At 46.7% G+C, this 18281-nt stretch overlaps 1 protein-coding gene across 1 annotated transcript in view; it reads right to left on the bottom strand.

The window, feature by feature from the left end:
- Positions 1 to 18281, bottom strand: part of tns1b (tensin 1b) — an 816333-nt gene that overhangs the window by 291047 nt on the left and 507005 nt on the right. The window contains exon 9 of the mRNA XM_087988578.1: positions 15094 to 15216. Coding sequence (XP_087844704.1) covers positions 15094 to 15216 — 123 coding nt within the window. The remainder of the gene's footprint in view (positions 1 to 15093; positions 15217 to 18281) is intronic.

Below are 18281 nucleotides of genomic sequence, written 5' to 3'. Positions count from 1 at the left end.
TGTGGCAGAGAGCGGGCAATCTCTACATTACCCTGCTCAGGTTCTTCACTCTGAGGTCTCTATAGCAACAGAGAGCTCTGTCAGCCAGAGTTCATGAGGCCTTGTTATCAGCGCAGCCTGCGATTTGATCCTGCTTTCTCTGTGTCCTCTAACAAGGCCTCGCTAATGTTTTCAGTTTTGAATGCCAGCTAGCTAATCCTAAGAGAGTAAACACCTCCCTTCCATTCACGTGTTTAGCTTCTGACGGATCTTGTCAGCACCTTCCTCCTCCCAGCTCAGAGGAAGACTTTCAGCCATTTCGCCAATGGGTCACCAACACCTTTCCCCATGAATATGGGAGGGGCCCTGTGGCCTCAACTCTGAAAGTTACCCCACTGCCCCCCAGCTCACAGGGACACAGTCCTGAGCTCATTCATGATCCCCTGCCTCCAGTCACTTATTCCAACCTGCCCCTTGGCAAAACCCAGCCACAAACAGGGAGCACAGGATTCGAGAGGGTTTCCGGGGATCGAGTGGGTTTAAAGGGATTCAGTGGGTTTGAGGGGATCAGGGGCTGTTTCCCTTTCCCCCTGACCGTGGTGTTCAATGGGAAGGTGGAATCGGATTCCCAGGGAATGATTACATTACATTAGATTCCCTACAGTGTGGAAACAGGCCCTTCGGCCCACCCAGTCCACGCCGACCCTCCGAAGAGTAACCCACCCAGACCCATTTCCTTCTGACTAATGCACCTATCACTATGGACAACGTAGCAATTCACCTGACCGGCACATCTTTGGACTGTGGGAGGAAACCCGCGCAAACACGGGGAGACTGTGCAAACTCCACACAGACAGTCAGCCGAGGCTGGAATTGAACCCGGGTCCCCGGTGCTGTGAGGCAGCAGCGCTAACCACTGAGCCATCGTGTTTGAAATGTAATTGGTTGGGTGCTCAGGAAAATGACAAACTGCAAGGGGGCAGGATGAAAAGTCACCGCTGCCTGGGGCACAGGGAACTGATGGGCCAAATGGCTTCCGTGAAGCTGGGTAACTGGGAGAGACATGAGGAATTTCTCACTGTGAGCAGCAAGTTCCCTCTGAACAGCTCTCTCCCACCATTCCCAGCAGAATCACGCCGAATGAAATGGGATAATATTATTGCCTTGGCTCAACCCACAAACACTGAAGGTTGGGGGCGTAGGGAGGGAGGGATTTCCTGCTCCTCCCCAGAAGAGAGCCTGCTGTCCCAGTCCTCTGCTGCCCCCCTCAGGCAGCACCTTGTGTCTGTCACTGAGAAACTGCCAAATCTGACCCCAGCAATCTGCCCCCTCCCGTCACATACCCAGACACTGGGTGGGGGTGGGGACACGGGGGACTGATCACGCCTGGAACACGCACAGGAATAAATAACACTGGGAGAGAATGGTCAAAGATGTGAAAACTCAGTGAATGTGGAGAGTCTGGGGGGTTGTGTTGTTTTGGGAGTTACAGATCGAAAACAGAAAGGTTCAAAATCACAAACACCTTCTCAGAGCACAGAGCAGTACAGCCCAGGTACAGGCCCTTCGGCCCACCATGTCTGTGCTGACCATGATGCCATTCTAACCCCTTCCCATCTGCCTGTACATGGTCCGTATCCCTCTATCCCCTGTGTCTGTGTCTCTGTCTAAATGCCTCTTAAACGTTGTTATTGTATCTTCTTCTCCCCCCTCCCCTGGCAGCGTGTTCCAGGCTCCTCCCACCCTCTGGGTACAGCACAACATACTCCACATCAAAAATCACACAAAGTACATCAGAACGAATTGCAGGTGGATGTTTAATGGACGGTGGGGGGAGGGGGGTGGGGGTGGTGATGGAGTCTGGGAAGTTGACATTAGGCTAGAAATTCAGAACAGACTTGACCTCATCCTCACCAATCTGCCGGCTGCAGGTGTATCTGTCCCTGACAGTATCGGTTAGAGTGACCACCACACAGTCCTTGTGGAGACAAAGTCCCACCTTCACATTGAGAATCCCCTCCATCAGGTTGTGTGGCCCTATCACCGTGCTCAACGGGACAGACTTCAAACTGATCGAGCAGCTCCAGACTGGGCATTGACGAGGCACTGTGGGTCACACACAGTGTTCAACAAACAAAGGTATTTTTCTTGGCTGACTTGCCCAATTATGTATGTGTCTGTGATCACCTTTGTATGTCACTATTATGCTGTATCAGTTTAAGTAGCAATTTGTCCAATCCAATTGCTAGGCAGTTAAATTCCAAATTTTCAAGTTATGCTTCATTCTCCAGGTGTGCTGATGTTTTAACGTCACTCCCTACGTGGTTCAGTACCACAAATACACCTTTCCCCTGACTATCATCCTCGACATAGTTACTCTTCAACAAGTGAACACGACACAGGGTACACCCACTGACCCTTTCCTCTTGTCTACAGCCATCCACGTGATTGAGTTTCTTTCGGGTTTGATAAGTTCCAGTGAAGCTTGTTTCAACACTATATGTTTAAAGTTTGTTGCAAAAAAGAAAAAAGATGGTCTTCAAAAACAGGAGTCGTATTGGTGTCAGGCAGATGATATTAAAATAAGTCAGGATCTGGCCAAAATAGACTGGGAGTAGCGGCTTGAGGGTAAATCCAAAACAGAACACTGGGAGGAGTTACTGGGGGAGGCGCAGGCCCAACCTGTTCCATTTCAGAACAAAGCTCAGTGAATCCTGGGGACCCAGGAATATTCAGGATGAAATAGAAGGGCAAAGCGAGATGTGTAACAGGTACAAAGGAAGCAACTAATGGAGGCCCCTGCAGGAGGATAGAAAGGGCAGGGGACAATTCAAGGAAGCAATTAGGAGAGCAAATAAGGCAGAATGAGAAAACACTGGGGGGGGGAGGGGAATCCCGATCCACTCTACAAATACATAAAGGAGAAAAGAATAATACAACACAGAACATACAACATCGAACACAGAACATACAACATATAACACAGAACATAGAATATACAATATACTTCAGCCCTCGATGTTGCATCGACCTGTGGAACCAAACTGAAGCCTATCTAACCTACACTATTCCATTCTCATCTATATGTTTATCCAATGACTATTTAAACGCCCTTAAAGTTGGTGAGTCTCCTCCTGTTGCAGGCAGTGCTTTCCATGCCTCTACTACTCTAAAGAAACTACCTCTGACATCTGTCCTATATCTATCACCCCTCAATTTAAAGCTATGTTGCCTCATGCTACCCATCACCATCCGAGGAAAAAGGCTCTCCCTGTCCACCCTATCTAACCCTCTGATTATCTTATATGTCTAGATTAAGTCACCTCTCAACCTTCTTCTCTCTAATAAAAACAGCCTCAGTTCCCTCAGCCTTTCCTCGTAAGCCCTTCCCTCCATACCAGGCAACATTCCAGTAAATCTCCTCTGAACCCTTTCCAAAGCTTCCACATCCTTCCTATAATGCGGTGACCAGAACTGGACACAATACTCCAAGTGCGGCCGCACCAGAGTTTTGTACAGCTGCAGCATGATCTCATGGTTCCGAAACTCAATCCCTCTACCAACAAAAGCTAACACACCGTGTGCCTTCTTAACAACCCTATCAGCCTGGGTGGAACTTTCAGGGATCTGTGTACATGGGACACCGAGATCTCTCTGCTCATCTACACTACCAAGAATCTTACCATGAGCCCAGTACTCTTCATTCCTGTTACTCCTTCCAAAGTGAATCACCTCACACTTTTCTACGTTAAACTCCATTTGCCACCTCTCAGCCCAGCTCTGCAACTTATCTATGTCCCTCTGTAACCTGCAACATCCTTCAGCACTATCCACAACTCCACCGACCTTAGTGTCATCTGCAAATTTACTAACTCATCCTTCTACACGCTTATCTAGGTCAGTTATAAAAATGACAAATAGCAGTGGCCCCAAAACAGACCCTTGTGGTACCCCACTAGTAAATGAACTCCAGGATGAACATTTCCCATCAACCACCACCCTCTGTCCTCTTTCAGCTGGCCAATTTCTGATCCAAACCGCTAAACCACCCTCAATCCCATGCCTCCATATTTTCTGCAATAGCCTACCGTGGGGAACCTTATCAAACACCTTACTGAAATCCATATACACCACATCAACTGCTTTACCCTCATCCACCTGTTTGGTCACCTTCTCAAAGAACTCAATAATGTTTGTGAGGCACGGCCTACTCTTCACAAAACCATGCTGACTATCCCTAACCAACGTATTCCTCTCTAGATGATTATAAATCCTATCTCTTATAACCATTTCCAACACTTTACCCACAACCAAAGTAATGCTCACTGGTCTATAATTACCAGGATTGTCTCTACTCCCCTTCTTGAACAAGGGGACAACACTTGTTACCCTTCAGGCTTCTGGCACTGTTCCTGTGGACAATGACGACATAAAGTCTCAGCAATCTCCTCCCTGGCTTTCCAGAGAATCCTCGGATAAATCCCAGGGGACTTATCTATTTCCACAGTTTCCAGAATTGCGAACACCTCCTCCTTGTGAACCTCAAACCAGTCCAATCTAATCGCCTGCCTCTCAGTACTCTCCTCAAAAACATTGCCTTTTTCTAGTGTGAATACTGACGAAAAATATTCATTTAGCACTTCCTAGCTCCTCGGACTCCACGCACAATTTCCCACTACTGTCCTTGATTGGCCCTAATTTTACTCTCGTCATTCTTTTATTCCTGAAAAACCTACAAAAATCTTCAGGGTTTTCATTGATCATATCCGCCAATGACTTCTCACGCCCCTCCTGGCTCTTCTTAGCTCTCTCTTTAGGTCTTTCCTGGCTAACGTGTAACTCTCAAGCTCCCTAACTGAGCCTTCACATCTCGACTTAACATGAGCCTTTTTCTTCCTCTTGACAAGAGCTCAACTTCTCTCGCTCGACAGCTTCCTCCCTGCCTGACAGGTACATACTTATCAAGGACCCACAGCAGCTATTCCTTGAATAAACTCCACATTTCAATTGTCCCCATCCCCTGCAGTTTCCTTCCCCATCTTATGTATCCTAAATCTTGCCTGATCGCATCATAGTTGCCTTTCCCCCAGCTATAACTCTTCCCCTGCAGTATATACCTGTCTCTTTCCATCGCCAAAGTAAACATAATCGAATCGTGGTCACTGTCATCAAAGTGCTCATCTACCTCCAAGTCTAACACCTGACCGGGTTCCTTACCCAGTACCAAATCCAAAGTGGCCTCACTCCTTGTTGGCCTGTCTACATACTGTGTCAGGAAACCCTCCTGCACACATTGGACAAAAACTGACCCATCTATAGTACTTGAACTATAGTATTCCCAGAGCTGAAAATGTGTTGCTGGAAAAGGGCTTATGTGTTGCCTAAAGAAGGGCTTATGCCCTAAACGTCGATTCTCCTGTTCCTTGGATGCTGCCTGACCTGCTGCGCTTTTCCAGCAACACATTTTTCAGCTCTGATCTCCAGCATCTGCAGTCCTCACTTTCTCCTATAGTATTCCCAGTCAATATTTGAAAATTTAAAGTCCCCCATCACAACTACCCTGTCACTCTCGCTCCTATCGAGAATCATCTTTGCTATCCTGTCCTGTACATTGCTGGAAATATTCGGAGGCCTATAGTAAACTCCCAACAGGGTAATCTCTCCTTTCCTGTTTCTAACCTCTGCCCATACTACCTCAGTAGATGAGTCCTCAAATGTTCTATCTGCCACCGTAATCACCAGGGGAACTGTAGGATTCATTAGGGACTGTAATAACCAGGGGAAGTGTAGGAACCATTAGGGACCGTAAAAACCAGGGGAAGTGTAGGTTCCATTAGGGACCGTAATCACCAGGGGAATTGTAGGATCCATTAGGGACCGTAATAACTAGGGAAAATGAAGGATTCATTAGGGACCATAATAAGCAGGGAAAGTGTAGGAACCATTAGGGACCGTAATCACCAGGGGAATTGTAGGTTCCATTAGGGAGCATAATAACCAGGGGAAGTGAAGGATGCATTAGGGACCGTAATAACCAGGGGAAGTGAAGGATCCATTTGGGACCGTAATAACCAGGGGAAGTGAAGGATTCATTAGGGACCGTAATAACCAGGGGAAGTGAAGGATCCATTAAGTACCATAATAATCAGGGGAAGTGAAGGATACATTTGGGACCGTAATCACCAGGGGAAGTGAAGGATCCATTATGGACCGTAATAACCAGGGGAAGTGAAGAATCCATTTGGGAACGTAATAACCAGGGGAAGTGAAGGATTCATTAGGGACCGTAATCACCAGGGGAATTGTAGGATCCATTAGGGACCGTAATACTAGGGGAAGTGAAGGATTCATTAGGGACCGTAAAAACCAGGGGAAGTGTAGGATCCATTTGGGACCGTAATAACCAGGGGAAGTGAGGGATCCATTGTGGACCGTAATAACCAGGGGAAGTGAAGAATTCAATAGGGACCGTAATAACCAGGGGAAGTGAAGGATTCATTAAGGACTGTAATAACCAGGGGAAGTGAAGGATTCATTACGGGCCGTAATAACCAGGGGAAGTGAAGGAATCATTAGGGACCGTAATAACCAGGGGAAGTGAAGGATTCATTAGGGTCTGTAATAACCAGGGGAAGTGTAGGATTCATTAGGGACCGTAATAACCAGGGCAAGTGAAGGATTCATTAGGGACTGTAATAACCAGGAGAAGTGAAGGATGCATTAGGGACGTAATAACCAGGGGAAGTGAAGGATTCATCAGGGACCATAATAACCAGGGGAAGTGTAGGATCTATTAGGGACCGTAATAACCAGGGGAGGTGAAGGATCCATTAGGGACCGTAATAACCAGGGGAAGTGTAGGATCTATTAGGGACTGTAATAACCAGGGGAAGTGAAGGATTCATTAGAGACTGTAGTAGGCTACTGCAGAAAATACGGAGATATGGCATTGAGGGTGAGTTGGAGGTTTGGATTAGGAATTGGCTGGATGGAAGAAGACAGAGGGTAGTAGTTGATGGCAAAGTTTCTTCATGGAGTGCCGTCACTAGCGGTGTTCCGCAAGGATCTGTTTTGGGACCATTGCTGTTTGTCATTTTTATAAATGACCTGGAAGAGGGGTTAGAAGGTTGGGTGAGCAAGTTTGCAGATGATACGAAAGTCGGAGGAGTTGTTGACAGTGAGGAAGGATGTGGCAGGTTACAGCAGGATATAGAGAAGCTGCAGAGCTGGGCAGAAAGGTGGCAAATGGAATTCAATGTAGCTAAGTGCGAGGTGATTCACTTTGGGAAGAATAACAAAAAGATGGGGTACTGGGCTAATGGTCGGATACTTGGTAGTGTGGATGAGCAGAGGGATCTTGGTGTCCATGTACACAGATCTCTGAAAGTTGCCACCCAGGTAAATAGTGCGGTGAAGAAGGCATATGGCGTACTGGCTTTTATTGGTAGAGGAATTGAGTTCCGGAGTCCTGAGGTCATGATGCAGTTGTATAAGACTCTGGTGCGGCCGCATCTGGAATATTGTGTGCAGTTTTGGTCGCCATACTATAGGAAGGATGTGGAGGCACTGGAACGGGTGCAGAGGAAATTTACCAGGATGTTGCCTGGTATGGAAGGAAGATCGTATGAGGAAAGACTGAGACACTTGGGGCTGTTTTCATTAGAGAAAAGAAGGTTTAGGGGTGACTTGATAGAGGTGTACAAGATGATTAGGGGGATAGATAGGGTTGACAGTGTGAACCTTTTCCCGCGTATGGAGTCGGGTATTACAAGGGGGCATAGCTTTAAATTAAGGGGGGGTAGATATAGGACTGAAGTTAGGGGTAGGTTCTTCACTCAGCGAGTCGTAAGTTCATGGAATGCCCTGCCAGTAGCAGTGGTGGACTCTCCCTCTTTATGGGCATTTAAGCGGGCATTGGATAGGTATATGGAGGATAGTGGGTTAGTATAGGTTAGGTGGGCTTGGATCGGCGCAACATCGAGGGCCAAAGGGCCTGTACTGCGCTGTATTCTTCTATGTTCTATGTTCTAACCAGGGGAAGTGAAGGATGCATTAGGGACCGTAATAACCAGGGGAAGTGAAGGATGCATTAGGGACCGTAATAACCAGGGGAAGTGAAGGATTCATTAGGGACTGTAATAACCAGGGGAAGTGAAGGATTCATTAGGGACGTAATAACCAGGGGAAATGAAGGATTAATTAGGGACAGTAATAACCAGGGGAAGTGAAGGATTCATTAGGGACTGTAATAACCAGGGGAAGTGTAGGATCCATCAGGGAACGTAATAACCAGGGAAAGTGAAGGATCCATTGGGACGGTAATAACCAGGGGAAGTGTTGGATTCATTAGGGACTGTAATAACCAGGGGAAGTGTAGGATCCATTAGGGACAGTAATAACCAGGGGAAGTGAAGGATTCATTAGGGACTGTAATAACCAAGAGAAGTGAAGGATTCATTAGGGACTGTAATAACCAGGGGAAGTGTAGGATTCATTAGGGACTGTAATAACCAAGAGAAGTGAAGGATTCATTAGGGACTGTAATAACCAGGGGAAGTGTAGGATCCATCAGGGAACGTAATAACCAGGGGAAGTGAAGGATCCATTAGGGACAGTAATAACCAGGGGAAGTGAAGGATTCATTAGGGACTGTAATAACCAAGAGAAGTGAAGGATTCATTAGGGACTGTAATAACCAGGGGAAGTGTAGGATTCATTAGGGACAGTAATAACCAGGGAAAATGAAGGTTCCATTGGGACCGTAATAACCAGGGGAAGTGAAGGATTCATTAGGGACTGTAATAACCAAGAGAAGTGAAGGATTCATTAGGGACTGTAATAACCAGGGAAAGTGAAGGATTCATTAGGGACTGTAATAACCAGGGGAAGTGAAGGATTCATTAGGGACCGTAATAACCAGGGGAAGTGAAGGATCCATTGGGACCGTAATAACCAGGGGAAGTGAAGGATTCATTAGGGACCGTAATAACCAGGGGCTGTGAATGATCCATTGGGACCGTAATAACCAGGGGAAGTGTAGGATTCATTAGGGACTGTAATAACCAGGGGAAATGAATAATCCATTGGGACTGTAATAACCAGGGGAAGTGTAGGATTCATTAGGGATTGTAATAACCAGGGGAAGTGAAGGATTCATTAGGGACCGTAATAACCAGTGGAAGTGAAGGATTCATTAGGGACCGTAATAACAAGGGGAAGTGTTGGATTCATTAGGGACTGTAATAACCAAGAGAAGTGAAGGATTCATTAGGTACTGTAATAACCAGGGGAAGTGTAGGATCCATTAGGGACCGTAATAACCAGGGGATGTGAGGGATTCATTAGGGACTGTAATAACCAGGGGAAGTGTAGGATCCATTCGGGACAGTAATAACTAGGGGAAGTGAAGGATTCATTAGGGACTGTAATAACCAGGGGAAGTGAAGGATTCATTAGGGACCGTAATAACCAGGGGAAGTGAAGGATCCATTGGGACCGTAATAACCAGGGGAAGTGAAGGATTCATTAGGGACTGTAATAACCAGGGGAAGTGAAGGATCCATTGGGACTGTAATAACCAGGGGAAGTGTAGGATTCATTAGGGACTGTAATAACCAGGGGAAGTGAATGATCCATTGGGACTGTAATAACCAGGGGAATTGTAGGATTCATTAGGGACTGTAATAACCAGGGGAAGTGAATGATCCATTGGGACCATAATAACCAGGGGAAGTGTAGGATTCATTAGGGACTGTAATAACCAGGGAAAATGAAGGATCCATTGGGACCGTAATAACCAGTGGAAGTCTAGGATCCATTAGGGACTGTAATAACCAGGGGAAGTGAAGGATGTTTTAGGGACTGAAATAACCAGGGTTAATTAGGATTCATTAGGGACTGTAATAACCAGGGGAAGTGAAGGATCCATTGGGACCGTAATAACCAGGGGAAGTGAAGGATTCATTAGGGACCGTAATAACCAGGGGCTGTGAATGATCCATTGGGACCGTAATAACCAGGGGAAGTGTAGGATTCATTAGGGACTGTAATAACCAGGGGAAGTGAAGGATTCATTAGGGACCGTAATAACCAGGGGAAGTGAAGGATTCATTAGGGACCGTAATAACCAGGGGCTGTGAATGATCCATTGGGACCGTAATAACCAGGGGAGGTGTAGGATTCATTAGGGACTGTAATAACCAGGGGAAGTGAATGATCCATTGGGACTGTAATAACCAGGGGAAGTGTAGGATTCATTAGGGACTGTAATATCCAGGGGAAGTGAATGATCCATTGGGACCATAATAACCAAGGGAAGTGTAGGATTCATTAGGGACTGTAATAACCAGGGAAAATGAAGGATCCATTGGGACCGTAATAACCAGGTGAAGTGAAGGATGCATTAGGGACAGTAATAACCAGGGGAAGTGTAGGATTCATTAGGGACTGTAATAACCAGGGGAAGTGTAGGATTCATTAGGGACTGTAATAACCAGGGGAAGTGTAGGATTCATGCGGGACCGTAATAACCAGGGGAAGTGAAGGATTCATTAGGGACTGTAATAACCAGGGAAAGTGAAGGATTCATTAGGGACCGTAATAACCAGGGGAAGTGAAGGATTCATGCGGGACCGTAATAACCAGGGGAAGTGAAGGATTCATTAGGGACTGTAATAACCAGGGAAAGTGAAGGATTCATTAGGGACCGTAATAACCAGGGGAAGTGAAGGATTCATGCGGGACCGTAATAACCAGGGGAAGTGAAGGATTCATTAGGGACTGTAATAACCAGGGGAAGTGTAGGATTCATGCGGGACCGTAATAACCAGGGGAAGTGAAGGATTCATTAGGGACCATAATAACCAGGGGAAGTGAAGGATTCATTAGGGACCATAATAACCAGGGGAAGTGTAGGATTCATGCGGGACCGTAATAACCAGGGGAAGTGAAGGATTCATTAGGGACTGTAATAACCAGGGAAAGTGAAGGATTCATGCGGGACCGTAATAACCAGGGGAAGTGAAGGATTCATGCGGGACCGTAATAACCAGGGGAAGTGTCGGATTCATTAGGGACTGTAATAACCAGGGGAAGTGTAGGATTCATGCGGGACCGTAATAACCAGGGGAAGTGAAGGATTCATTAGGGACTGTAATAACCAGGGGAAGTGTAGGATTCATGCGGGACCGTAATAACCAGGGGAAGTGAAGGATTCATTAGGGACCATAATAACCAGGGGAAGTGTAGGATTCATGCGGGACCGTAATAACCAGGGGAAGTGAAGGATTCATGCGGGACCGTAATAACCAGGGGAAGTGAAGGATTCATTAGGGACTGTAATAACCAGGGGAAGTGTAGGATTCATGCGGGACCGTAATAACCAGGGGAAGTGAAGGATTCATTAGGGACTCTAATAACCAGGGGAAGTGAAGGATTCATTAGGGACCATAATAACCAGGGGAAGTGAAGGATTCATTAGGGACCATAATAACCAGGGGAAGTGAAGGATCCATTAGGGACTGTAATAACCAGGGGAAGTGTAGGATTCATGCGGGACCATAATAACCAGGGGAAGTGAAGGATTCATGCGGGACCGTAATAACCAGGGGAAGTGAAGGATTCATTAGGGACTGTAATAACCAGGGGAAGTGTAGGATTCATGCGGGACCGTAATAACCAGGGGAAGTGAAGGATTCATGCGGGACCGTAATAACCAGGGGAAGTGAAGGATTCATTAGGGACTGTAATAACCAGGGGAAGTGTAGGATTCATGCGGGACCGTAATAACCAGGGGAAGTGAAGGATTCATTAGGGACCATAATAACCAGGGGAAGTGAAGGATCCATTAGGGACTGTAATAACCAGGGGAAGTGAAGGATGCATTAGGGACCAAGGGAGCAATCTGTGTGTGAAGGTGAAGGCTATTGGTCGAATGTTAAGTCAGTATTTCACTACTGTCTTTACTCTCGAGAAGGAGGATGTAGTCACAGAATTTGGAAGGATGGACTTTGAGGTCCTTGAGCTGATTAACCATAGAAGTGAGAAAGTTTTGGAGAATTTGAAACAATGAATAGGGAGGGATTTAGTGGGATATGGGCCAAATGCTGGCTAACAGGACTAGTTAAATTTCGGATATCTGAGCGGCATTACAAATTGGACAGAAGGCTCTGCTTCTGTTCTGTACAACTCTATGACTCTATGACGAAAGGTGGACCAATCCCTAGGTCCAGTTGTATCCCAGGATGCTGTGGGAGACGGAGGAGGAAATTACAGGGGCCCAATTGGTGTTGGGAATCTGGAATGTTCTGCCTGGGAAGCTGGTGGTGGTGGGAAATCTCACAACCTTTAAAAGTATTCGGATGCACACCTGAATTCAACATTGAAGGCTCTGGGCTTGGTGTGAGGAAGTGGGAGTAGTGTAGGTAGTGGTAATGTGGGTGACCTTTTAACTATGCGGCAGTACACACTCGATGGGGTGAAGGGTCTCCGCTATTCTGTATGATTCTATGTTAATATTCCTAGCACAGTCAAAATAATCTTCTGTTAACATTGGAGGGCTTCCCTCCCTCTGACACAAACCATGGTTCCAGAAACCTGACAAACCTGGTTACTTTATAAACCCTTCATCGCTACACACCACTGACGTAGAATTCCAAACTTTAATACTTAATAGAACATAGAAACGTACAGCACAGAACAGGCCCTTCGGCCCACAATGTTGTGCCGTGACTTAATCCTAACATAAAATATAGTAACTTCTATGCACCCCTCAACTCACTGCTATCCATGTGCATGTCCAGCAGTCCCTTAAATGTCCCCAATGACTCTGCTTCCACCACCACAGCTGGCAACACATCCCATACATTCACAATTCTCTGTGTAAAGAACCTTCCTCTGACGTCCCCTCTACACCTTTCCCCTAATATCTTAAAAATTGTTAATAATATATACTTAAATGTAGAATATATAACCCTTTCAGCACAGAATATACAACATGCAAGAGGCTGAAGGAGATTAGACAGAGATGGTCACCTCACCATCCGCAGCACAGATTGGGACCACTCTGCATCTCCGTAAATACAGCCAGCTCTTCTGTAACCCCATGGTCACGTTCCTGTGCAACCTCACGTCATAGAAAAATCACGCTTTCAAAACAGCGCTTAAAGTGCTGCGTTATCGTGTTTGCGCAGTGAGAGACAGCGTCCCCACCTCATCAATCGCGTTGATGAAACGCATGTTCTCAGGTAGAGTGGTGCTGGAAAAGCACAGCAGGTCAGGCAGCATCCGAGGGGCAGGAAAATTGACGTTTCGGGCAAAAGCCCTTCATCAGGAATAAAGGCAGAGAGCCTGAAGGGTGGAGAGATAAGCTAGAGGAGGGTGGGGGGTGGGGAGAGAGTAGCATAGAGTACAATAGGTCAGTGGGGGAGGGGATGAAGGTAATAGGTCAGGGAGGAGAGGGTGGAGTGGATAGGTGGAAAAGGAGATAGGCAGGTAGGACAAGTCCAGACAGGTCAAGGGGACAGTGCTGAGCTGGAAGTTTGGAACTGGGGTGAGGTGGGGAAAGGGGGGAAATGAGGAAACTGTTGAAGTCCACATTGATGCCCTGGGGTTGAAGTGTTCCAAGGAGGAAGATGAGGCGTTCTTCCTCCAGGTGTCTGGTGGTGAGGGAGCGGCGGTGAAGGAGGCCCAGGACCTCCATGTCCTCGTCAGAGTGGGAGGGGGAGTTGAAATGTTGGGCCACAGGGCGGTGTAGTTGATTGGTGTGAGTGTCTCGGAGATGTTCCCTAAAGCACTCTGCGAGGAGGCGCCCAGTCTCCCCAATGTAGAGGAGACCGCATCGGGAGCAACGGATACAATAAATGGCATTGGTGGATGTGCAGGTAAAACTTTGATGGATGTGGAAGGCTCCTTTAGGGCCTTGGATAGAGGTGAGGGAGGAGGTGTGGGCGCAGGTTTTACAGTTCCTGCGGTGGCAGGGGAAGGTGCCAGGATGGGAGGGTGGGTTGTAGGGGGGCGTGGACCTGACCAGGTGGAAGGTGAGCACCAGAGTTGTTCTGTCCTTGTTGCTGTTGGAGGGGTGGGGTCTGAGGGCGGAAGTGCAGGATGTAGACGAGATGCGTTGGAGGGCATCTTTAACCACGTGGGAAGGGAAATTGCGGTCTCTAAAGAAGGAGGCCATCTGGTGTGTTCTGTGGTGGAACTGGTCCTCCTGGGAGCAGATACGGCGGAAGTGGAGGAATTGGGAATACGGGATGGCATTTTTGCAAGAGGTAGGGTGGGAAGAGGTGTAATCCAGGTCGCTGTGGGAGTCGGTGGGTTTGTAAGAAATGTCAGTGTCAAGTCGGTCGTCTACGCATGTTCCAGCAGAACGACCTGTACATGATACCTGATACATACCAAGCAAACTCGGGAAAGGAGATCAGCAAAACCAGGTGGGGTTTTAAGACGATCTGAAGCCAGCTTTTAATTTCCTGATTTGATTTCTGCCGAGTTAAAATTCTCAAATGGTCACAGTAAGATTTTAACCCAGTTCTCTGGAATATGAATCCAAAAGTGGATGGTACTTGTGGCATTTCCAGCATTACCCCCTCCCCCCCCCCAGGCAGACATCAGTGTGAACAGGATCCTCTTCGGGAACTGCTTTCAGAGAGTATGTTAGTTATTTGACGCCGTCAGGAAATAGATGATGTGTCCTGACTTCATCTTCACTTCCCTCCTTTCCCGAAGTGGATGGGGACAAAAAGAAACTCAAGATTTGTCGAAATCTACACGGGGTGGGGGGTCAGGGAGGATAAACTTCGTCGGTGACTGTTTGGAAACTGGTTGATGGAGTGAATTCACATCCACAACATACTGAAGGTCCACCGTGTGAATGTATTCCTCGGATCAGACTGAAGAGTTAAACAACAAGGTTCAGGAAAGTTAAAAACAGAAACATTGGAGGATAAAGATGATTGGTGGGAGGTTTCAGGTTGGTGTGTTACTGACTGACTCAGCAGACAGCGGTGACAGAGACCGGACTCTGGGTGTTATCCAAGGTCAGGCTGGCCAGATACGGGGTGGGATTTTCACCCTGAGACTTCCGTAAAGAGAGGAAGATATCGTGGTCCTTACCTTATTGTGAATGACAACCACATGCTGAGGGTCTGAATTTAACCAGGTGTCCATGGCTTTGCAAATGCTGCAGATTTTGTCCAGAGGAGGGGCATGTAGGTCAGGCCAGCCAAAGTCCACCACCTGGGATCACAACAACCCAACTTTAGTCAAACTGGAGGCTACAAAGCAGCAACACTGCACTGCACTGTACCGTACTGTGCACTGCAATGCACTGTACTGCACTGTAATGCACTGTAATGTACTGTATTGCACTGTAATGTACTGTACTTCTCTGTACTGCACTGTAATGTACTGTACTGTACTGCACTGTGCACTGTACTGCACTGTGCACTGTACTGCACTGCAATGTGCTGTACTGCACTGTACTGCACTGTAATGTACTGTACTGCACTGTGCACTGTACTGCACTGTGCACTGTACTGCACTGCGCACTGTACTGCACTGCAATGTACTGTACTGCAATGTACTGCTCTGTACTGCACTGTAATGTACTGTACTGCACTGTGCACTGTACTGCACTGCAATGCACTGTACTGCACTGTACTGCACTGTAATGTACTGTAGAGTACTGCACTGTGCACTGTACTGCACTGCGCACTGTACTGCACTGCGCACTGTACTGCACTGCAATGTACTGTACTGCACTGTAATGTACTGCACTGTAATGTACTGTATAGCACTGCAATATACTGTACTGCTCTGTACTGCACTGTTCACTGCAATGTACTGTACTGCAAATGTACTATAATGTACTGCAATGTACTGTACTGCACTGTGCACTACACTGTACTGCACTGTAATGTACTGTACTGCACTGTACTGCACTGCACTGCAATGTATTGTACTGCGCTGTACTGCACTGTAATGTACTGTACTGCACTGTACTGCAATGTACTGTACTGCTCTGTACTGCAATGTACTGCACTGCACTGCAATGTACTGTACTGCAAATGTACTGTAATGTACTGCAATGTACTGTACTGCACTGTGCACTGTAATGTACTGCAATATACTGTACTGCACTGTACTGCACTGTATTGAACTGCAATGTATTGTACTGCAATGCACTGTAATGTACTGTACTGCACTGTACTGCACTGTAATGTACTGCACTGTACTGCACTGCAATGTACTGTACTGCACTGCAATGTACTCTACTGCACTGTATTGCACTGTGCGCTGCAATGTACTGCAACGTACTGCACTGTACTGCACTGCACTGTAATGCACTTTACTGCTCTGTACTGCACTGTATTGCCTTGCAATGTACTGTACTGCTTTGTACTGCACTGTACTGCACAGCAATGTATTGTACTGCTCTGTACTGCACTGTATTGCACTGCAATGTACTGTACTGTACTGCTCTGTACTACACTGTATTGCACTGCAATGTACTGTATTGCACTGTGTACTGCAATGTACTGTACTGCTCTGTACTGGTCTGTACTGCACTGCACTGCAATGTACTGTACTGCAGTGTGCACTGCCATGCACTGCACTGCAATGTACTGCACTGCACTGCAATGTACTGTACTGCACTGTACTGCACTGTAATGTACTGCACTGCACTGCAATGTACTGCACTGTACTGCACTGCAATGCAATGTACTGTACTGCACTGTACTGCACTGTAATGTACTGCACTGCACTGCAATGTACTGTACTGCACTGTAATGTACTGTACTGTACTGCACTGCACTGCAATGTACTGCACTGCACTGTACTGCACTGCAAAGTGCTGCACTGTACTGCACTGCAATGTACTGTACTGCACTGTATTGCACTGCAATATACTGTACTGCTCTGTACTGCATTGTACTGCACTGTAATGTACTGTACTGCACTGTGCACTGTACTGCAATGTGCACTGTACTGCACTGCAATGTACTGTACTGTACTGCACTGTAATGTACTGTACTGCAATGTATTGCACTGCAATATACTGTACTGCTCTGTACTGCACTGTAATGTACTGCACTGTACTGCTCTGTACTGCACTGTAATGTACTGCACTGCACTGTAATGTACTGTATTGCACTGCAATATACTGTACTGCTCTGTACTGCATTGTACTGCACTGTAATGTACTGTACTGCACTGTGCACTGTACCGCACTGCAATGTACTGTACTGCACTGTAATGTGCTGTACTGCACTGTATTGCATTGCAATATAATGTATTGCTCTGTACTGCACTGTTCACTGCAATGTACTGCACTGTACTGCACTGCAATGTACTGTACTGAACTGCACTGCAATGCACAGTACTGCACTGCAATGCACTGTACTGCACTGCAATGTACAGTACTGCACTGCAATGCACTGTACTGCACTGCAATGTACTGTACTGCACTGCAATGCACTGTACTGCACTGCAATGTACTGTACTGCACTGTATTGCACTGTGCGCTGCAATGTACTGAACTGTACTGCACTGCACTGTACTGCACTGCACTGTAATGTACTTTACTGCTCTATACTGCACTGTATTGCCTTGCAATGTACTGTACTGCTTTGTACTGCACTGTACTGCACAGCAATGTATTGTACTGCTCTGTACTGCACTGTATTGCACTGCAATGTACTGTACTGTACGGCACTGCCCACTGCACTGTACTGCACTGCTCTGTACTGCACTGTATTGCACTGTGTACTGCAATGTACTGTACTGCTCTGTACTGCACTGCACTGCAATGTGCTGTACTTCACTGTACTGCTCTGTACTGCACTGTAATGTACTGCACTGTATTGCACTGCAATATACTGTACTGCTCTGTACTGCACTGTTCACTGCAATGTACTGCACTGTACTGCACTGCAATGTACTGCATTGTACTGCACTGTACAGTTCTGTACTGCACTGTAATGTACTGTACTGCACTGTATTGCACTGCAATATACTGTACTGCTCTGTACTGCACTGTTCACTGCAGTGTACTGCACTGCAATGTACTGTACTACACTGTATTGCACTGCAATGTACTGTACTGCAAATGTACTGTACCGCACTGTGCACTGCAATGTACTGCACTGTAATGTACTGTGCTGCACTGTACTGCACTGTAATGTACTGTACTGCAATGCAACGTATTGTACTGCACTGTACTGCAATGCAATGTACTGCACTGTACTGCACTGCAATGTACTGTACTGCAAATGTACTGTACCACACTGTGCACTGCAATG

The sequence above is a fragment of the Chiloscyllium plagiosum genome, unplaced genomic scaffold (genome assembly GCF_037043375.1).
Source record: "Chiloscyllium plagiosum isolate Xiang-an unplaced genomic scaffold, Cpla_swu_hap1 HiC_scaffold_7, whole genome shotgun sequence".
Taxonomy (NCBI): Eukaryota; Metazoa; Chordata; class Chondrichthyes; order Orectolobiformes; family Hemiscylliidae; genus Chiloscyllium; species Chiloscyllium plagiosum.
This window is presented reverse-complemented; position numbering and strand designations above follow the sequence as displayed.